The sequence below is a fragment of the Canis aureus genome, chromosome 24 (genome assembly GCF_053574225.1).
Source record: "Canis aureus isolate CA01 chromosome 24, VMU_Caureus_v.1.0, whole genome shotgun sequence".
Classification (NCBI taxonomy): Eukaryota; Metazoa; Chordata; class Mammalia; order Carnivora; family Canidae; genus Canis; species Canis aureus.
Window position 1 is genome coordinate 45,700,463 of NC_135634.1, and position 22,316 is coordinate 45,722,778.

The 22,316-nt window shown below is 50.5% G+C and overlaps 1 protein-coding gene across 1 annotated transcript in view; it reads left to right on the forward strand.

Annotated features, from left to right (window-relative positions):
• The first annotated feature begins 3,581 nt into the window (after positions 1-3,581).
• INPP5D (inositol polyphosphate-5-phosphatase D) overlaps positions 3,582-22,316 on the forward strand; it is a 119,261-nt gene continuing 100,526 nt past the window's right edge. The window contains exons 1-2 of the mRNA XM_077869274.1: positions 3,582-3,790; positions 18,433-18,496. Coding sequence (XP_077725400.1) covers positions 3,657-3,790; positions 18,433-18,496 — 198 coding nt within the window. The 5' untranslated portion in view covers positions 3,582-3,656. The remainder of the gene's footprint in view (positions 3,791-18,432; positions 18,497-22,316) is intronic.

Consider the following 22,316-nt stretch of genomic DNA (forward strand, 5'->3'; position numbering starts at 1 on the left):
TATGTGTGAGAGGTTTATTTTGTACGGAATTGTCTCATGTGATCGTGGAAACTGACAAGTCCAAAACCGGCAGGGTGGGCTGGTGGCAGGCTGGAGACCCAGGGAGGCGCTGAGGCTGCAGTCCAAGCTGAAGGCAGTCCGATGACAAAATTCCCTCTTCTGGGGGCACCTATGTCTTTCCTTTTCTTTTCTTTTTTTTTTTTTTTAAGATCTTATTTGTTTATTCATGAGAGACAGAGCGAGGCAGAGACACAGGCAGAGGGAGAAGCAGGCTCCCCCAGGGGAGCCCAACCAATGTGGGACTTGCTCCCAGAACCCCAGGATCACGACCTAAGCAGAAGGCAGATGCTCAACCACTGAGCCACCCAGGTGCCCCCACCTCCGTCTTTTCTATCATGGCCTTCAACTAATTGTATGAGGCCCACCTGCAATATGGATAATAATCTGCTTTACTCAGAGTTTACTGATTTAAATACTAATCTCATCTAAAAATAGGGGCAACCTGGGTGGCTCAGTGGTTTAGTGCCACCTTCAGCCTAGGGTGTGATCCTGGAGACCTGGGATCGAGTCCCATGTCAGGCTCCCTGCATGGAGCCTGCTTTCCCCCTCTGCCTGTATCTGTGCCTCTCTCTCTCTCTGTCTCTCATGAATAAATAAGTAAAATCTTTAAAAAATAAAAATGTCTCCACAGGGACATCTAGAATAATGTTTAACCAAATATCTATGTACTGTGGCCTAGCCAAGTTGCACAGAAAACTATCACAGCCCCCTTTCCTTTGGTAACTCAGTGAGTAAACACTTGCCCTCCCTCATCCTCCAATAGGAATCAGTGAGTGAGGGACGCCTGGGTGGCTCAGGGGTTGAGGGTCTGCCTTTGGCTAAGGGTATGATCCTGGGGTACCGGGACCGAGTCCCACATTGGGCTCCCTGTGAGGAGCCTGCCTCTGCCTGTGTCTCTTCGTCTCTTCCTCTCTTTCTCTTTGTCTCTCTCTCTGTCTCTCTGTCTCTTATGAATGAATAAATAAAATCTTAAAAAAAAAAAAGGAATCAGTGGGTGACACCTATCTATCTGCCCAGGCTGGTGGGCCATGGGAAGCCCTGGGGTACAGCAGCAAGGGCTTCCATGAACATAAGACAATAAAAAACGGGATCTGAACCAGAAGCAAGAGCCTGGACATCACGAAGACTCTTCCAGTGCACTGATTGGACACTGAACATATTCATAATTACTCTTGTCTATCCATTATTCTAATCTTCACTGATAGATCCCCATACCTCACACGGGTCCGTGAATTTTATAATATAAATTTTAGTACATTGTGCATGTAGACAGGGGCCCTACAAAAAATGTTTACCCAGGTCCCACCCATCCACCATAAGGACAGTCCTGATCTAAATGTTGCAGTTTTCCAGGGTTCCCTGGGGGGCTCAGTTGTTTAAACTTCTTTATCTCAGCCTGGGTCTTGATCTCAGGGTGGTGAGAATGAACACTGCATAGGGCTCTGTGCTCAGCATGGAGTCTGCCTAGGACTCTCTCTCTCTCTCAAATAAATTAATAAATCTGAAAAAAATTGCCATTTTCCAAACATGGGGAGAAGAAGAGTGGGGGACCAGGAAGCTGACCATGTCAGATGGCTCAGGCAACCAGGTTAGATGGAAGTAGAGATGGGATGGGCCCTAACAGTTAGGGAAATGTGTGTGTCATATATGTGTCGTGTGTGTCCAAGGGAAGTCACAGTGGAGTCAAAGGGCGAGGGCAGTCCCACTGGCCACCCAACTCTGCTGAGAAGCAGGACTTGGTGGGGATAGAGGCCTGAAAGAGGGAGGGTGGGAAGCAGGAGAGTGTGGCAGGAAGGCAGTTATAAGAGCAAGAGTCTTGGACGTGGTGGAGGGTCTCTAGGGATGAGCTGGTCAAGGTACTAAGGGGCCAGAGTTGCAGATGGATCCTCCTGACGGGCCCCAGAGAGACCAGGGTCTTGGAGGCTGAGACCAATGAGGAGGTTAGCGGAGGTCAGCAGGGAGGCGAGAAGGGTACTAAGTGGGTGACGGGAGCATCCAGCTGGCTTCCGGAAGGCTGGAGTGTGGAGGCCAGCTCTTGTCCCCATCATTTCCCCATGTCTAGCTCAGGGCCGGCCCAGAGGACCCTCACTTCCTACACTTCCTATGTTCTGAGGGTTTGGGAGTTGAGTCACTGGTCCAGTAGGAGGAGCGGGGGAGGGGCAGTGGTCAGGGGAGAGGAAGCACAGGGTGGCTTGGGGAGGTGGGAGTGAGGACTGCGGGGGAGTTCACTGTTTCTGAAACGTCCAAAAGGAACTTCACTTGGAGCCCAGGGGCCACACTCTGGGCCTCAGAATCAGGATGTGCTTGTTCAGAATCACCTGCTGCGTGTGTGTGTGTGTGTGTGTGTGTGTGTGTCCCAGCAGGTGGGAGGTGCTGCGGGCTCCTCAGCACACGTGAGCTCCCTTAAGGTCTACGTTCTTCAAGGTAGAGAAGAGGAACCCGGGGCTCAGAGAGAGAAGCCTGGTCAGCTCCTGCAGCTCAGATGTAGATGAAGAGCTGTGGGATTCAGATGGAGGCTCACGGAGCTGGGCCTCTGGAGGGAGGTCTCTTGTCAGGTCTTGGGGCGCAAGGCCTGGGTGTGGGATTGGGGGCCACCACCCCTTGTGCAGTAGGTCAGCAGTGCTCCCGTCACCCTGGTGGGCCTGACCCAAGAACTGGGTGCACTCCAAGAGTGGGTATCCTCTTCGGAGCCCTCAGAACCTGCCGGTCCGGGATGGTGGCCCCATGGAGGCAGCTGTCCTTTGAGCCACTGACAAGTGCAGCCACGCCGGGCCTGGTAAGGGCTGCAGCCCTGCTGGCCGCCCCAAACCCGTTGAGACAGAGGACACTGAAGACAACGCTCTTTATCCTCGACCGGGTGGCCAGCCTGTGTCTGGGAAAGACCCAGAGGTGAAAACCCAGCCTGCATTCCCCCTGCGCCATGTCCCTGTCCCCAGCCCTCCACACCCTTCCGGTGTCACGCAGCTGGGCTGCCATGGAGAGCAGGGCTCCTTCACCCACAGGCCCCGGGGTGCAGGGAGGGGGGAGGATGAGTGTAAAGGTGTCATGCCACAGAGGTGTCACCTGGGTCCTCGTCACCCTGAGCCCTCAGGCGGTGTCACGCAAGGTCTCCCAGCACCCAGGGCTGTGTGGTGCCCCGGAGCCTCTCACATGGGGAGGGGACTGAACTGGACGGTGCCACCCGCCCCCCAATTTTGCAGGGCTCCGTGGCGGGCGGGCCGTGGCCCAGCGAGAAGCCCAGGGCGAGGGTAGGCCCGACGGAGCGGGGACCAGGTTGGGGGGACCGTGTCGCCGGGCCTCCTGCGCCCCTGTCACCTGCGGGCGTCCTGGGCCCCCCCCCCCGCCCCCCGCGCGGCGACGCCCCCGGGAGGCCCGGGGCGGGGTGGGAAGGTGGAGCAGCCTCCCCGCGCTCTCGCAAGGAGGAAGTTCTCGGGGCCGCCGGCTTCCTCTCCCTCGCCGAGCTCCCGAGCAGGAAGTGGCCGGGCGGGCCGGGCTGCAGCGGGCGGCGGGGGGCGCGGCGCGGGGTGCGGCGCGGGGGCCTCGGCTCCCCTCGGAGGCGCGGGCGCGGGGCGCGGGGAGGCCCCCCGAGGCCCGCCATGGTCCCCTGCTGGAACCACGGCAACATCACCCGCTCCAAGGCCGAGGAGCTGCTGTCCAGGACGGGCAAGGACGGGAGCTTCCTCGTGCGCGCCAGCGAGTCCATCTCCAGGGCCTACGCGCTGTGTGTGCTGTAAGTGCCGGGCCCTGGGGGGGGGGGCAGCCTGTCCTGTGTCCTGGGAGGCGTGGACCCCTCTGGCGTGTCCCCCAGATTTGCCCGGGGGTCCGGCCGAGCCCCGCGATGGGCCTGCTGGGCCTCGGAGCTCTCCTGTTCCAGCCCCGGGAGCTCCCCCAGGGCCGCCGAGGCCTGCTCCCCGGTTGGGGCTGCCCCCCGGGATCGGTGGGGCCAGGGGCCAGGAGGAGGCGGCCCTCCAGGGCAGAAGCTCGGGGCTCCCATTGGTCAGCTCAGGTGCGGGACAAGGATGCCCAGCTTGGAAACCCTCCTGGGAGAACAGATGTGGCAAGAGCGGACACTTCCAGAGCCGTAGGCGAGGGCATTTTGGAAGCCCTCATTCAGGGAGCCAGGATATGGGGTGTGTTCGCTCAAGAAAGAGCTCTCTGTTCACCCAGAAGTTGCACTGCGGGCCCTGAGAGCAGAGAAAGTGACCATCACCTACAGGGACAGCTTCTTCTCTCCCCACCTCAGCACTGCGTGGCGTCCCCCACCCATGGTGGCCTCTCTGCCACCATCAACCCTCCACCGCCCTCCCAGCTCTGGGATATTGCTCAATGCCCCAGTTGTCTTAACAACCGGGGAACCAGCCACTTGCTGAAGGCTCTTTTTTAAAACAGACTTCTTGACCTTGTCTGAAGAAGGCCGTCACCCTGCAGGCCTGCTGTCTAACAGGGCAGTGCCAGGGCACAGCGGGGGACACGTTGTCCCCCTGCATCTCCCAGGTAGCATCCGTAGATGCTTGCAGAAAGTTCCCTCGGACCAGGCAAGAGGGGAAGTAGGTCACGGAACACGGACCTGTCTTGAGCATTGAGTGTAGGCGTTGGTCTTGGTGTTATCCCATTTCATCCTCGCGGCAACCTGAACTATAGGTCCCGTATTACTCCCCATTGCAGATGAGGAAACTGAGGCTCAGATAGGTTACAAGACCAACGGTGGTTGAAGCCAGGGCCACTGCCCAGAGGCTGCACCCAGACAACCAGACTCTTGCCACCCGCTCCTAACCATGGCAAGCCAAGTGTGAGCATAGGTTCCAGGGGGACAGCAAGAGAAGACAGGGTGCTAACAAGGACACAGCTGGCCAACGGGCCCGAGCACTGACTGCACCAGAGACCCCCCTCCCGAGGCCAGCTTCCCTCACTCCCCCATTCTCACACTCCAGGGAAGGGACCCAGGACTTCCCCACAAGCGCTGCCCCCATGGGCACCCGCCAACTGGGTCTTAAAAGGATGGGAAGACTCTAAACTGACTCCACTGGGCCTACACGGATGTCTCTCCTGCCTCCCTGGACCCGAGTGGAAGGCCGATGCTGTTGGGTGTTGGCTGTGTGCTAGGCCTCTGCGGAGAGCTTCTAGGGCCATAGTTCACTAACCCCTACAGTGGCCCTTTGGTCAGGGAGTGCGGGTTGTGTGCAGGTTACGGACGCAGTCTCTGACTCCACACTGGCAGCACACTGGCAAGCCAGAGCCCGGACAGGACCTGGAGGCCCTTGGGAACCTGTGCTCCCACGACCCCTGCCTGCGGGTGGGGGAAAGCGCCTGGAGAGGGCCAGGCCTCTGGCTGGTGGCAGGCTGGGGTCCAGGCCTGGTTTCCCGTATCCCTTCCTCCACCTCTCTTGCCCTCCCCTTGTCTGCACCGAATTACTGTCAGAGCTGCAGCAGGTGTACAGGGTCCGCCTCTCAGGACAGGTGCCTGTGATGCCCACAGGTGTCCTCTCTCCTCTTAGCCGAGGCCTGGATGCCTTATCAGTCTCCTGTCCTCAAAGCCCTTTTAGGTCTAGGCCCCAGGGCTTGGATTCCTCCCTGGGGGCCCTGCTCTCTGGCCATGCCCAGGGCTCTCTTTTCCGCTCTGTTCTTTGAGGGAAGCCACCCTTCTTCCTGCAGGGTCAGAAGCCACCTAACTTTCCCCAAACCAGGGACACATCATCCCTTCACCATCTTGAATTTTGCCAATTAAGGAGATTTAAGAAGGAAAACCTGAATAACATCTAACTGCCACCTTCCAAAGGCTTATTTTGTGGGAGAAAGCATCCTTGAACATCAAAAAAGCAGAAAAAGTGTCCTTTTTAAAAAGAAAGAGCGAGAGAGAAAGAAGGAAAAAAAGAGGGAGCCAGTCCTTTCAATCAAATTAGAGTTAACTTTCGGGCAGCCCCGGTGGCACAGCGGTTTAGCGCTGCCTGCAGCCCAGGGTGTGATCCTGGAGACCCGGGATCGAGTCCCACATCAGGCTTCCTGTAAGGAGCCCGCTTCTCCCTCTGCCTGTGTCTGCCCCTCTCTCTCTCTCTGTCTCTATGAATAAATAAAATCTTAAAAAAAACCAAAAAAACAAATTAGCGTTAACTTTCCCTGTGGCCTGGTACAGACCTGGCCCCACACCGTCTGGGTCCACAGCCTAGTGCTGGGAACCCCGACGGGGCGAAAAGCAACTGGGCTTTCCTCAGTTTCATAAGTGACAGGCTTCGCCCCATCTGCTGTCTCTCTGGAAGTCGGCTGTGAGTGCCGGGCCCCGGGGGGTGCGGCTGTGGGGTCAGGGCTCTCACAGTGAGCCAGGGCTGCAGAAGGAAGCCACCGTGGAGGAGGACCTCCTGCCCTGGCCCAGTGGCCAGAGCTTCTCCCCTGTGCCCTCTGGTGAGTGAGGAGACAGCAGGGAACCTCCCAACTGCTGCTTTAGGGGCAGCTGTGTGTGGAGCACCAGGAACTGAGGACAGCTTCCCCCCAGTGGCCTTGTTGCCCAGATTTGACTATTTAAATGAAACGAGGGAGGGGGTGAGGGAGACACCCAAAGACAAGGCTGCAATTCAGGGCCGCCCACGTGATGAGAGCGTACATTCACCCCAGGCCTCGCGAACCCACATTTCCTCTCGAGAGGTCAGCCCTACCACTGCTGCTGGGCAGGAAAGCTCAGCCCTCTCCTCAGCAGCTCAGAGAGCCCCGCTTCAGGGAGACTCTGGAGGCCCATCTTGGGCCCAGAGAGGTGGAAGGGGACGACCCCAGGCAGCTGGCCATATGGTTTGAGTCCGTCTTGTGGCAAGGGGCCCTCAAAAGCCCGAGCGACAGGGGGCTCTTCCAGATAGGAACTGTGTCATCCTCACCTGACCTGACTCAAACCACCACGGGTACCTGGAGGGGGCGTCCGGCCCATCTTGGATGGGATGCTGAGAGGCAGTCAAGGTCGTGCCCTCCTCTCCTGCTGGGATGGCACCTCCACGTGGGGCCAGGGTGCCCATCGGGTGCATCTCCTTGGGGGATGGGGGTCCCTCAGTGGAAGGGGCCAGGGCTCAGCGGGGCTGGCCTCTCTTTGCTCAGGCTGCACAGCCACACCTGGAACGATGGTCCAGCACTGTTGGGAATAGAAGCTGCCCGGTTGGGTGGCCTTCCCACCAAAGCATGCCGGGGAGAGTTGGCTTCCCTCCTGGGGGAGGGGCAGGCCTTCGGTTCAGGAACCAGTGCCTCGTCCAGCTGGCCAGGCAGGGAAGTAGTCTTGGTTTCCTCAGCGCGCAGCCTCCCGCAAGCTGCCCAGGCGCACCACAGTCGCCTTCCCAGGGACAGCATACCAGGCAGCCGGGACTCTGGCCGCAGCACAGCCCCAAAGATGAAGAGGCCCAAGAAGGACATTGAGCCACCCAAAGTTCTCTCAAGAAGGCATCCTTCTTGTTGGGAAGCTCGAGTGTGATAGGGCCACTTGCGGTAGAGCAAGCCCGAAGCCTCCCTCCCCTAACAAAGGGTGGTTACTAACCAGTTCTGTCCAAACTGCAAAAGGCTTGTGGAGGCCTCTGGTGTGCCGGGCTCCGTTCTAGGCTCTCTGCGTGTATTCAGTCACTGTCCTCAATGGCCTTTGGAGGAAGGACTGTCATTATCCCTGCTTTACAGACGAGGAAGCTGAGGCCCAGAGAGGTTAGCTGACATGCCACATTTACAGGACTGATAAACGGCAGGGCCAGGACTTGAACTTGGGCTGTTCTTGGGAAGCAGAGAGACGGGAGCCAGCAAGCTTGGGTGTGTGTGGGGTCAGGGAGGCCTGGAAAGGGGAGCCACAGAGAAGGGACTTGGGAGGGCAGCAATGTCCAGGAGAGGTGTAAAGCCATTGCCCATGGTGTGAACGTGTGGCTATAACCCCACTTCCTCCAACCCCCTTCCAGGGTCTGAGTCAGGTTTGCACGCTCATTGATTATTCTTGTGGCAATGCAAAGAAATACTGGTTTTCGTATCTGGCATTGACAGAAAGCAGGGATAAACTCTGGCAGAGGCAGTAGCCAGCAGCCAGAGCTGGAGGACCATGGGCTCTTGAAATCCAGTTGACATGAGTTTGTCCAAGGGCGGCTCTTCTGTGTTTTCTGTCTGCGTGCAAGACAGGAGGGAGTGGCGTGCCCTGAAGGCCTGTGTGTTTAACAGATCACTGGCATCTTCTATGTGAAGTGAATCTGAACAACCTGAGTGTCTCCAGCCTTCGGTGCCCATGCCCAGCACTCCAGGGCAACCCTTCGAGAACCAGCGCAGGCTCTGGCTTTGGCATGTTTTGCAAGCTTACCTACCGGATGGGTTAAATTCCCCTGTGTGCAGATGTCGGAGCTTCTCCGTTGAATGGTCCCCTTTCCTGGAGCGTGAGCCCAAGCATGGTGAAGAAATGGCAGTGGTGCTCCTAGCTAGGCCTTCCTTCCCCACCCCAGCGATGGAGGGAGAGGAGGCCTGCCTTTCCTGCCCTAATCCATGCTGTGCCACACAGTCCTTGGGGGTGAGCCCTCTGTGGTTAGCTACATCTGATATGGGTTCCAACACTGGCCAGACACCAACCTCCCTGTGCCCTCCCAGCATCCTCACTGGTGAGATGCCCAGTTCTTGGGTTAATTTTTTATAAATTTATATATTTTATATAATTTGTATAAGTTTTTTTTTGTATAAGTTTTTTAATATAATTTGTATAATTTATATAATTTGTATATTATATAATTTGTATAAGTCACATCCCATAAAATCACCCGTTGTACAGTATACAATTCAGTGGTGTTTGGGACATTCATCATGTTGTATTTCATATTAGCAGAATCATAGAATATGTGGCTTTTTTCACCTAGTGTGATGTTTTTGAGGATCATCTATGCTGTAGCCTGGGGGTTCCTTTTTGGCTAAATAATTGTCTGTTGTGTGGATAGACCACATTTTATGTATCCATTCATCAGTTAATGGACATGTGGGTTGTTTCCACTTTCTGGCTATTATGAATAATGCTGGTGTGAATGTTCATGGGCAAGTTTTTGTGTGAACATGTGTTTTCCAGTGGTCTTGGGTGGAATTGCTGAGCCCTACAGTAATTCTAGCTTTCTGTGGGATTTGTTACACTGTTTTCCACAGAAGCTGCACCATTTAAATCCCCATCAGCCACATGTGAGGGCTCTGATTTTCCCACAGCTTCACCAAGCCTTGCTGTTATCTTTCTGGTAATTATCCCAGTGGGTGCAAAGTGGCATCTTATTGTCACCTTGAGTTGTGTTTCCATAATGAATAATGGTGCTGAGTTTCTTTTCTTTTCATGTGTTTATTGGCTGTTTCTCTATCTTATTTGGAGAAATGTGTATTCAGATCCTCTGCCCACTTAAAAAATTGGGTTATTTGTCTATCTCTTGCTGTCATTGGATTATTGAGAGGATAAAATGGGAGAATGTGGGCAACTTGTGTGACCCAAGGCCAGGTACACAGTAAGCACCCACTGAACACTGGCTATTATTTTGAACAAGTCATAGAGTGAGTAGTGACATCTCAGATGCAGGGGAGTATGGGCCCATCTGTGAAGCAAATTCCACAGCAGAAGGAAAGAGGAGAGCGCAGGCAGAGTGTCACTTCTAGAACTTCCTGGAGGCCTGTAAAAGCCTCCGGGAGACAGTGAGCTGTCATGTGGGGCCTCCTCAGAGGAAGTGCTCAAAGAGATAAGACAGGAAGAGCACTTGAATGGTGCATGAGTGTCCAGTGGCCGCTGGGGCCGGGGTCGAGTGCCCGGAAGCCTGAGGGAGAGAGGGGTCTGAGCTGTGGATGCCAGGAAAAACTACCAGGTAGATTGAAGATAAAGTCAAGAAGGAATGGTGGCCATCTTAAGATTGATTAACTATCTCCCATTTAGGAGGGAGATGCTGAAGAGACAAAAGTCCTAGGGCTCTGAAGAGGGAGCCCAGCATGTGGACAGGATGAGGATCAGTGCTGGTAGCTGCAGCATGGAAGAAAGGAAAGATCTGGCCCCCAGAATGGCAGGCTTGTTCTCCCCATTTCCTTTCTCCCATGCTCACTTCACACCCTCTTTGTCCATTAATTAGAAAAACATCGTGTTGACAAGGACCAGCACCCAAACAATTTGGATTCAGTGACTTTTCTAAAATAACCCCAGACAGGGCTGGCTCCCGAAGGGTCAGCTGGTCCAGCCCTCTCACTTGCCAACCAGGAACCTGGCCTCCAGAGAGGAAAGGCTTGTGAGGCCATCACAGGCGTTGGTGGCAATGTAGAACTAGATCTTCTGATAAACACCGCAGTGTTCTTTCAAGTAACTTAAAAAAAAAAAAATACAGTATTAAGTATAATGTACAAAGAGTACCAAATGTAAAGAAGGAAAATAATCACCCAATTGCCGAGAGATTAACATAAATACTGTTAATTTGTAGGTGTATCTTCTCACCCTCTCTTTGTTCCTCTTTCTCCATAGATATATAAATCTCTGTAATATATATATAGCTATAACCATGTATTTTGGTCTGTGTTTTCTAGCAACATTAACATTTCCCTGTTAGTTAAAATTTTTTTTCCTAAATACCATATTTAACGAGTGCCAAGATTCTGTTACATAATGTGCTGCAATTTATGAAGCGACTCTGGTATTGTCAGACGTTTAAGTTACCAGTAGTGTTTTGTTGTTATAAACATGATGATGATGAAGGTCTTTTTGCAGAAATGTGACATTTCTGGTTATAGATTCCCAGGGGCGGAATTACTGGATCAAAGGATAGAAATGTTTTTAGGCTCTTGATACAGAATGACAAATTGCTTTCCAGAAATTTTGTTCCATTTTATGCTCTGGTTGGCTGTACAAGAGACTGCCCACTTGATTCCAGTCTCCCTATTCTGAATATTTGCACTTAAAAAAAAAAATTAAGTTTCAAAGTGAAAGGTGTTTAATTTCCGTTCATTTTTCTTTGCATTTCTTGATTGCAATCATAGTAAACTTGTTTGATAGGACTGTTGACCTTCATAATTCCTCTTTGGTGAATGATCTGTCCATTCTCTTTGCCATTTTTCTTTTGAAGCTGTGGTTTTTCTGTTATGTTTTTGCATGAAGTCTTTATATCACTTTTGTTGCAAATATTTTCCCTGTGGTTTTTGCCTTTAAACTTTGTGATTTCTTTGACGTTCAAAGATTGTAAATTTTCATGAAGCCTATCAGTCTTTTTCCTTTGTGATTTTTTTTCTCCTTTGCTTTTCAATGTAAAGAGTCCCTCTGCATATGGATATTCTGGGGGTTTTTTCCAGTGGGAGGCGGGAGGGTTAGGACAGGACCCATGGGACTTGATAGACTCGGGCTAAGGATGATTTTCCCTGCCCAATCTCCAGCGATTCTGTGGGGCTTTGGTTTCCTCATCTGAAAATCAAGGCTAAGAATACTTATGTAGTAGTGTCAGTGGGTGGATTGAACAAATGTGTAATCATGTGGAAGGCATTTGGCAAAAACAGATAGAGAAATGATAAGTTTTTTCGGTTTTATTCTGTTTTGCTTTTTCACATTGAACAATTTGATCCCTCCGGAATTAATTCATTGAAGGCTGTAAGACAAAGGTGTATGTGTATTTTTTTGAGTAACCAGTCATCTTTCTCAAAAAGTTTTCTGGAATGATTTACTCCTTTTCCTTTTCTGATTCTTCTTTCACTGTATATTAAGTCTTATATATCTCTTTCTTGCCTGCTTACCCTGTTCCACGTATGTCTGGTGTTCTTACACTGATATCATACCAAATGCATCACCATGATATTATAAACGATTTTGCAGCTGCTGAGGAGTGCGGTTGGTGATTTGCATATCTATTATTTTCTAGTATTTTTCCAAGTGAACCAGCTAATAATTTTGTCAAGTTGAAAAATAAGTATAGCTTCCCCTCTTTAAAATTTTGTAATTTGGGGGGGCATAGATCCTTCCTATTTCTTGTTATAATTACTTCTGATTACTTTATAATTGTGTTACTTTTGTAAATGATACCTTTTCCCTCCAGTCACCCTTTTGTGGTAACTGATAACATAAAGGGAAGTTCTAGGTTTTATAAATTCATCTTTTATTCTGTCACTTTACTTACTCCTCATTATTTCAAATTGTTTTTCATTTGCTTCTCTTGGATTTTCTTGATAGATAATCATGTTATGTATAAATTATGATCATTTTGTGGTCTCCTTTCCAGACACTTATAACTCTGATTTAGATTTCATAGTTTGTTACATTGGCCAGTATTTCTAAAACTCTGAAGTGGAGAATATTGGGAAGAGAACATATCCACCTCAAAGTTCTGTGAGAGTCAAACATGACAGTGCCTGGGAAGGACTTGATACAATATCCCAAGGATGTTAGCACTTGATAAAAGTTAGTTGTTGCTCTTTGTCATGTCAAACAAGGACCCATCTTTTCGTAGTTTTATAAAGTTTTGAATGATTAAATAGTGAACTTTATCAAATGCCTTTTAAATATCTATTGAGATGATTATGTTGTTTCCCTTATTTCATTTATGGGTATAAATAGCTTTATTTTATAAATTCCCTAACATTAACCACTTTTGCATGATTTAAGTGAGCTGTTCTTGATTATGTAAATTTTTTACTGTACTCTGAATTTTATTTAGGATTTTTGTATATATGCTCATAGGTGAGATTGATTTATATGATATTGGTCAAGTTACAGTTAAGAGTCATGTAAATTTTATAAAATATGTAGACATTTATGTGGAATCATCATCATCTGATTTTTTTAAAATATTAAGAAAAATTCAGCAGAGGTGCTTTTCCTCAGGGCTACTTAAAGATAATTTTTATTTATTTTATTTATTTTTTTAAACTTTATTTTTAAGTAATCTCCACACCCAACGTGGGGCCCTAACTCATAACCCCAAGATCAAGAGTTGCACGCTTCACCGACTGAACCAGCCAGGCATCCCAGGGATCATTTTTATATATTTGCTTCAGTTTCTTCTTTGGTGTTGATTTATTCTTGCTTTCTATCTCTTGTTTCACTTTTGATAAGTTATCTATATTTTTCAGAAAACAGTCCATTTGTTGAGCTTTTCAAATTTGCTAGCACACAATTATGTATCGTTTTCTGTAATTTTGAGGTTTCTCTTTTATTAGTGTTCTTTCTTCTTTTCCCCTTTTTGATTTTGTTTCCTCCTTGTGCTGGCCAGGCTCCCAGCAGGGAATAGATGGCATAATTCAAAAGGGTGACAGGCATAGGGAAGGCCACACAGCCTGGAGCCAGCAACCAAGGGAAGCCATTCCCACTCCTGAAGAGCCAGGGGACAGGCTGTCCCCAAGCCTTCCGACTGGAGCTGTGGCCTCTGCCAGAGGCAGGATGGGGTCAGGGGACCGAATGCCTCCCCCCCATGCTCCTCTCTGTCTGTGCCAGATCTGGATGAGGCAGCCTGCACAGGTCTGTCTCTCAGACACAGGGCAGGTGAAGGATGGAGCCCCTCTAGATGCTGGCTAGGAGGAGGGTGAAGCATTTTTTCTTTCCTTTATTCAATTTGCCAAAGGGTTGGACATTTAATTTTCTGCTCTTAGATTTATTACCTGTTCTTGTTCTGCTTTTTCTTTTTATTTAAAAAAATTATCTGTGCTTTCAGAAACCCCTACTTATGTATGTATGAGGACAGAGACCTGTCTTCTCTATTTATCCTGTTCCCTTCCGGTCTTTTCTTTCTGTTCTTTCTTGAGTTTTTCATCCTCTTTAGCATTCTCCAGGACACGAGCTGCTGTGTATTGTCCCTCTCGCGGGGTTTAGTTCTGAGTTGTGAATTCCTGGGTTTTCCCATCTGATCATTTTTCCTTGTCTCACCCTGCTCACTCTTTACAATTGACCTTTCTCATGCCAGAGATGCAATGGTGTACTGAGTTCACAAGTCAGACCTCGCTAGAATGTCTTTTATTCTCTTTTGCAGTGATTCTATGAAACATGGAAGTAACATCTTTGAGTCCTTAGGAAAATGATGCCCTTCTTTCAAGTGGTGATATATTTTCATGGGTCTGGTGATTTTTTTTTTTCTGACAAAGACCTGTCAGGAAAAGTTGGAACAGATTCTTTTGGAGATCAGAGTGGGTTTCTGCCCAGATCCTCTTCCCAGACAAAAAAGGACCAGCAGGGGTGGGGGTGGGAGCCCCGATCTGAGACCCAGCCGATGGGGGTAAGTGATGAGGGGTGACATAGCTCATGGAAAGGTGGGCTTCCTCCCAGGGGTCTCATACAAGGAACAATGTGCTGGGCCCCTGGGCTACAGGGGCAGGGCACTCAGCAGACCCCCACCAGTACTCTGGCTGCCTCCCCACCACCTTTCACTTGGCCACCTGGCTTCTTCTCACCTTCTTTCTTCTGAACTAATGGCCTCTTGTAATTTCTCCATTTTCTTAGTCTCTCCGCCTGGATTCTTTGAGGTTTTGGTTGTGAACAATGAATACCCTTGGTCCCTGGGGCTAATATACATTTTACCCTTGTTTCTATATTGGTCCAAGTGGCTTTTCTGAATGCAGGGCTTTCACCTGAATTCTCCCACTCCATCTTCTTGAGAAATCTACAATATTTGAGCAAGAAAAAAAAATGTACAAACGACATTAGAAATTAGAACTGATCTATAATAAGAATGACAAAGGAGCTTAAAAACAATTATAGAGCACACTCAATCAATTGGCAGAGGGAGACAGAGATGCTAATAAGGTTCTTGGATTTTAGTTTGATGTTTTTTTCCTCCCCCACTACGCCCCCTCCCCCCCCCCCCCCCCACTGCCGCCATGGGGCTCACCATGGTAAAGGATGTTTCTGGGCATGCTTGTCAGTGTTCATTTGGCTAAGAGTAGTCATACAGAAATAGCAATATTTATCCAAGAGACTAAAAATGCCATAGCATTTTCTTTTTACTTCCATTTGCTTGTCCTCTTGCATTCATGTAAAACTTCCCAAGCCATATTAGGATTGATCTGGAAAAGCCCTTCCCAGAGGAAGCATCTTCCCACTCAGAACAGGGTGGGTACCTGCTGTCACCTGGCAACTGTTCAGGGTCACGTGGGAAGTTTACTCTAAGTCCAAGTTCATTTGAGAATGAGACAACCTCCCACATACCCAGCCCAGCACCATCTAACCTGGGCCTCCAGTGGGACTATTCCTAACACGATTGTCCTGAAATGCAACCCAGTCCCTGGAAGGAGTAGCAGCTGAGGACCAGTGTCAGCACCCTAAATTGTTACTAAATCCCCACAAGGGGCCGGGAAGGGCTGGACGAGACGTTGTCTGGATTATGTTCTGGTGCAGTTGCTCTCAAAGAGGATTTAGTGGTGGGATCTTCACTAAACATTTCATGTGTAAGATGGTGTGTGCAAATATGTGTATATGTGTAGGTTATGCGTCTGTGTGTAGGCACGTGTGTGTATGTATACACATGTGTGTTCTCTGTGTGTTTGTACACATTTATGCATCTGGGACCAGAGTGGGGTGCAGCCACTGAGGAGTGGGGTTGGCCCAAGAGCGCCCCCTTCCATCTGCCTGCAGAGCCCCCAGTGCCCCGTGGCATGCAGTCTGGAACCACTGGTCTCCTGTGGCTGGGTGTGACAGCGGTGGCAGTGGTGGTGACATTGTAGTTTTCCCTCAAAGACATGAAGGGACCCAGCTCCAGGGACAGCGTTGTGGCTGCTGGGTGTCACTGTCTAAGGGGAAGTGTCCTGTCTTCCTATTGTACTAGCTTTTGAATTGTGATCTGAGTAACGTGGAACCGCTTCTGTGTTTCAGTGTTCCTAGAACATCTTTGAAAAAGCCAGAAAGGCTTGTCTGCCACCCTAGATTAATTAAAAGGGCTTCCTGTTCTGCGCAGCTGCTCTGCCCCTCTCCCTGTGACCCTGTTCTTTACAGGCTGATGTTTTGAGCCTGCACAACTTCTTCCACAAATTAGCTGCCCTCAGCCAAATAAGACAGGTCTGGCCCTGGTCTCATTTGCATATCTCCGGGAGGAAGTGTCATGAGAACAAGCAGTGAAAGATAAGAGCACAGCAGGGGTGGAGCTACCCCTCCGGCATTGGTGGCAGGCCCTGCAGAGGGGCCCCAGGCTGGTGGGGTTAGGGATGGGGGAGTGGGGTACGGGGCCTGGGGTGGTTCTCCGTTTCTGGGACATCTCCGGGAGGTGAGGTGACAGTGGCCTAGAGAGTCCTCCGTGCCATCTCTGAAATAAGCCAGTTGTGCTGTCAGCCCTTGCTCTGGAGAGACGGACCCGGTGCAGGGAAATGAGCACTCAGAGATGACAGAAAGACAGGAAAAGAAACTTCCCTGTGACAAACGAAGAGCCAGGGCCCGGTGGAAGTGAAATTACCTAAACCCACTCTCCAAAACTTTCTTGAAACATCCATTGGTTCAAAAGCCAAAAAAAGATTGTAAAATTGACCACATAAAATCATAAAACCTCTACACAGCTAAAAAAATAAGATAATAATAATCTAAAATTTTTCCATAAGCACTGTCAACCATAAGTAACTCCCAAGATATATTGTGGCATGTATCAAAGTCTTACAAATGCATAAGCAAAAGATGATTTAAAAGAAAAAAAAAAAAAGTAAGCCAAACACATGAAAAGAAATTCGCAGAAAAAGAAAGACAAATAGTGAAACATGGGAACGTGTTCAACCTTTCTCATAAAGAAAGGCAGATTAAAGTGAGTACTCATTTTTCTTTAACCTCTCAGATTTGCAAAGATGAAAATGTCTGATAGCAGCCTGTTGGCAGGGTGTGGGGAAATAGACACATCCGGTTAGTGGGAGGCTCATCAATCTCTCAAAGTATAAAGCCCGAGGTGCGGCTCTTCTCCTGGTGGTGATCTCCCCGCAGCCACTCCCACAGGTCAGCACATGAGCGTGCTCCGGGCACTATTCTAAATGCTCTTCCTACATTAACTCACTCAGTTGACACAGCAACAGGTGGCTGGTGTTATGGTCCCCATCGTGCTAGTGGGGAGGCTGACCCTGTGACTTCGCGGGTTACAAGGGGTAGGCACAGAGATGCTCCCTGTAGCACCGTTAGGAAAGTACAGAGCTAAAAATAACTACCCCTCCGGCCTCGGCCTCGAGGGTCGGTCAGACAACTGATCGCACTACCACGTGGTGGAACATGAGCAGGGAAGACCTCTAAGATCTGTTTTTTTTTGGTGAGAAGAGCAAATTTCAGAACAACATATATACTGTGATGCTATTTGCATTTAAAAAGATAGGTACTGTCTGTTTCTGTGTGCACTTGAGAGTTCTGGAATGATTGACAAAAAGGAGAAGTCAATCTAAGAAGCAGGGCTCAAGAGGAGGGGAAGGAGGAGAAACTTCTTTTTCATCTTTTATCTTTCTTTATGGTTTTAAATTGTTTAAACTAGTATATAATTTTTTAATTTTTAAAAAGATTTTATTTATTTATTTATTTGAGTGAGAGAGAGAGCAAGAGCAAGAGCAAGCGTGAGTTGGGGGAGAAGCAGAGGGAGAGGGAGAAGCAGATTCCCCACTGAGCAGGGAGCCGGATGCAGGACTCCATCCCAGGACCCTGGGATCAGGACCTGAGCCAAAGGCAAACACTTAACCAACTGAGCCACCCAGGCATCCCCTAAACTAGTGTATCATTTTGGTTTTGTTTGTTTGTTTGTTTGTTTTGTTTTATTTATTCGTGAGAGACACAGAGAGAGAGGCAGAGATACAGGCAGAGGGAGAAGCAGGCTCCATGCAGGGAGCCTGATGTGGGACTCGATCTCGGGACTCCAGGATCACACCCTGGGCCAAAGGCAGGCACTAAACTGCTGAGCCACCCAGGGTTCCCCACTAGTGTATAATTTTGAAATCTAGTTAAACAGGAGTGCCTGGGTGGCTCTATTCATTAAACATCAGACTCGCCCTCAGCTCAGGTCTTGATCTCAAGGTTATGAGTTCAAGCCCCTTGTTAGGCTCCATGCTGGGCGTGGAGTCTACTTTAAAAAGTAATAATACTAAAATAAAATCTAGCTAAACAATACATACAAAAGTTGAGTGAAGTGCCAGGCACCTGGGAGGAGCTAAATTCTCTTATGATGAAGCTGTGTCTTGAGGGTGAATGCCTTTAAATCAGACCACATAGCTGTCAATGTAAATCATGCCCAGAAGATACCACGTGCCTTTTCCTGGAGCTCCTTGAGTGTGGAGGGGGCAGGGGAGGGGGCTCAGTCCTGGACTGCTTGATGTCAAGGCGGATCTCCACCTCGGAATGGTCAGCCCCAAAGTTCAGAGACGTCATGCCCAGGTCCCTCGAGCCATGTCAGGAATTCCTGTCTTTTCAGTTCCCAGAGACATGAATTCTCTTGCATGGGTTCTAATGGAGTCTTTGGTCTGTTTCAGGTACCGGAATTGTGTTTACACATACAGGATTTTGCCCAATGAAGACGATAAATTCACTGTCCAGGTAAGCCCTCTATCAACCCGGCCATCTGGCCTTGAGTAGAGCGGGTGAGAGAAAATGACAAAGACAAGGCAGAGAGGAAAGTATGTGCCCCAAACAGCCTGGACATGAGGGCCTGGCTGAGCCTCTTTCTCCCCAGAAGTCCATGGGTGGGGGTGGCTTGGTCGGTAAGCTGAGACCCTGCTCTGGTGAGGAAGGATGCCCAGAGACAACGGGAAGGGATTGTAGCTTGTTGATTATTTTCTTCAGTGGGCCCAGCTGAGTGAGGCTCAGTGGGCTAGGAAGGAGACAAGGGGAACTCACAGGAGAACAGAGTATTTTTTCTGAGGGACTAGATGATCACCCAACAGGTTAGCACAAAACAGTACCTTCCAGTTTGTAGACACCTGTTCTGCCAGAGGCTGATGCTCATGGCACCTGGTTGCACCATGGAGAGGCCAAGTATGTAAACTTGCCATTAAATGTTAACAAAGAACCAACTGCAGCAAGTCTTTCCAAGTCCAAGTCTGGAAAGACCACCCCTCCCACACACGGAGTTTGCATGACGAGCACACAGGCTGTGTGTGACCACAAGGCATGACAACCCAGTGATGTGGAAGCCAGGGGAGCTATTTTTATCTGGCTGCATTAAGAGAGCATAGGGGTGGCCAGAACAAAGGAGGTGACGTTCTCGGTGTCCTTGGTGGGGCCAGAGGAGTCATGCTCAGTTCTCGGGGGGACCATAGTAAGAGGCACTAACATGGGATACCTGGATGGCTCATTTGGTTAAGTGCTGCCTTTGGCTCAGGTCATGACCTTAGGATCTTGGGATCGAGTCCTGCATTGGGCTCCCTGCTCAGCAGGAAGTCTGCTTCTCCCTCTCCTTCTACCACTCCTCACTATTGTTCTCTCTCTCTCTCTCTCTCTCTCTCTCTGTCAAGTAAATAAATAAAATCTTAAAAAACAACAAAAAAAAAAAGAGGCACCAACAAATGGAGCACACCCAGGAGCGGGGCAGAGAGGAGGGATAGACCGGGGTTGGGACTCCATGTCGTGTAGGAGCAGCAACAGGGTCTGTGGGGTTTAGTTGAAAAGAAAGTAAGGGTGGAGGAGAGGTGGAGCATGATCACTGATTCCAGAACATGAAGGGTCCCCCCTTTGCAGAGGGACCCACAGCTAGGATGCGGTTGAGGGCAGGACACCAGGCAGGTTCGGGGGGCGGGGGGAGGGCATCGGTCACCAGAAATGTGTCCAGTGGGAGAAGCCGTGCGGAGTGGAACACCTCTGGAAAGATGATGGGGTCAAAGGAGTCACTTCAAGGAGCCCTTTGGGTCAGAGAGTGAGGGTGAGGAGGTGCTTGGCCCAGCCTAGGGGGTCTCAAAGCCGCCTTCCCGGGCAGCTGGGGCTCTTTGATGCAGGGGCTTCTGGGAGATCCAAGTTTGGGATCCTTTGGAATCGCTCCACCCGACTGAGGTCAGGCTGAGCTGCCTCGGGCTTCTTCATCCTTCCATATGTGCATTTGCACCAGTATCTAAAGAATATTCTTTCGAATGACTGCAGCTGGTCTAGGGTGCCCAAGCATCGCGGCCTGGTCACCAGGGATGTGTTGTGGCACCCCGCATATCACACTGGCCTTTCAAGTGCTTGGCAGCTGCTCATCATCGGTACGACGGTCCCTCCCAAGGGAGGCTGTGTGGGGCAGGCAGGGGGCCTCGGCGGCCCCCACCGTGTTTTGTCAGTCTATGACGGTGTGAACTCTCCTGGCCGGGTTGGCATCCCTGATGGGTGGTTTGCTGAAAGGAGTCTACACTCTCTTAAGTTAAAAGTTGGTCAATGCTTTTGATCTTTTTTCTCCTTGTGGTTTCTTCTATTCCTTCAAAGTGAAGAAGACTTCAAGTATGACTAGGCCTTACGCTGGAAAAGACGCCTCTGTGGCTTCTTGTACACAGCTGTACCCACGGCCCGCAAACACGCGGAGACTGTGGTCTAGCACGCCCCCCTCCCCTCTGCGGCCTCGCTGCCCTGGCCCCGCCTGGTCCTGTGAACTGCGGCCTGTCCTGGGGCAGTTTCAGGGTCCGGGGGCCTCATCAGGCTTTGGGGGTGGCAAAGAATAGAGAGTCGCTCTGGCTAACTCGTGTGAGGAGTGGGCGGCCTGTGTGGCCGTGCACAGGGCGCCGGGGGAGGAGGCCTGCGCTGGGCACAGCCCGCCACGCCTCAGCCCTTCTCTGCCTGTCTGCTCTTCTTCCCGTGACAGGTGCACTTTTCAGTTTCCAGTCCCCAGAGGGACCCAGGGTGGCTCAACCACCAACAGCTTTCTCTGCACGGGCCATCAGGGGCCACAGGCCAGGGTGTCAACCAGCTGTCTGAGCAACGGCCTGCCCCACAGTCAGAAGTGTGAGGACAGAGCTGGTCACTTGAGGCCACACGCTGCCAGGGTGACAGGTGGGTGGGCTTCGTAGAAAAGCTGGTGCCCTGCTGGACATGTGGGCTCCAGACCCCAGGGCCTGTGACCCCTTCAGTGGCCCACAGCAGGTAGCCAGGGTGCAGGGATCTGTGCGGCCCGGGTGGTCTGCAGAAGTTTCCACTCTGAAGGCTACACCTTCCTGTAAAAACACAACACCTTACTGAGATAACAAGAGTCCATGGCTCCTGCCCAGCAGGTTGAAGCACGTGTGCAAGGAGGTGAAATCAGAGATCCGACTGGGTCTCAGTCCTTGCCAATTGCTGCTTATTTTAGCTCTGGTTCCTCTTTTCATGTCGAGGCAAAACCTCATACTCTTTTCTGAGCTGAGCCACAGTTTCTAAATAACTCACTCCTTACACCTGAGCCTGCTTAGTGCCACCAGAATGTGAGGCTCCTAAAATAAGAATCTGGCGTGAAAATCTTGGCCAAGTGAACCACCAAAGGCTTTACTCACTTTCTTATTTTAGTTCCCCCCCACTCTTCTGTCTTTTTGGACAAAACCAAAGGGCCACTCTGCCCCCATTCTTTGCAGAGGGACCTCATGCGGTGGGTATGGGCATCACGGCCCACAACCACCCCGTTTGGGTCAGGAAGAGGAGCGATCCTGACACTCTGTGACCTTGGCCTCTCTCCACCTTTCTCAGCCTCCCAGAAAATCAGAGAAAGGAAGGATGTAAACTGTAACTTCATTCAACCCCCTCCCCTGTGTATGAATGTAGCTGAGGCCTGCAGAAGGTGGAGCTTATACCCGCATCTCCAGAAAGTGTGGTCCAGACCGGCTGGATGTTGGACCCCTGGGAAGGGTAGACTTTGGCCCTAGGAGGATGCAGAGGCAAGGCGGGATAACCTCTCAGAGAAAGAGAGAGAGAGACCTGTTATCCTTCCAACAGTTGTCAATGGCATTTGATCATAAATGGTATCTGGCCCTTATGCTAAGTCAACGAGGTACCCGGAATGAAGGCAGGAAAGCATACAACGTGTAAATCTCCCACCCCAGTGAGTGGCTGGCATGGGGGAGCCAACACCTCCACCACCGCCATCTTTCTTTGCTGGGAGGGAACAGACATCAAACAGAACAACTGCATCTGCTAACCCACAGAAGGCAGCCTACCTCATACTCAAGTGAGAGAGAGAAGGAGAAATGGAGGACAGTGAGGTGGCGAGAAGGGGAGGAAGACAATGGGGAGAATGGCGAGCAGGAAAGAGAAATGAACAAGAAGAGAAAGAGGAAGGAGAGAGGAGTAGAGCTGGGTAAGGGTGTGGGGGCAGTATTCTAGAAGGTTCTAGGCAGTGCCTAGGTGTGGCAGGAAGGGGGCAGGTGTCATGATCAGTCTCTCTCAGCTTTGCCTCTTGGGCTGTGGATTTCTGTGCCTCGGTTAC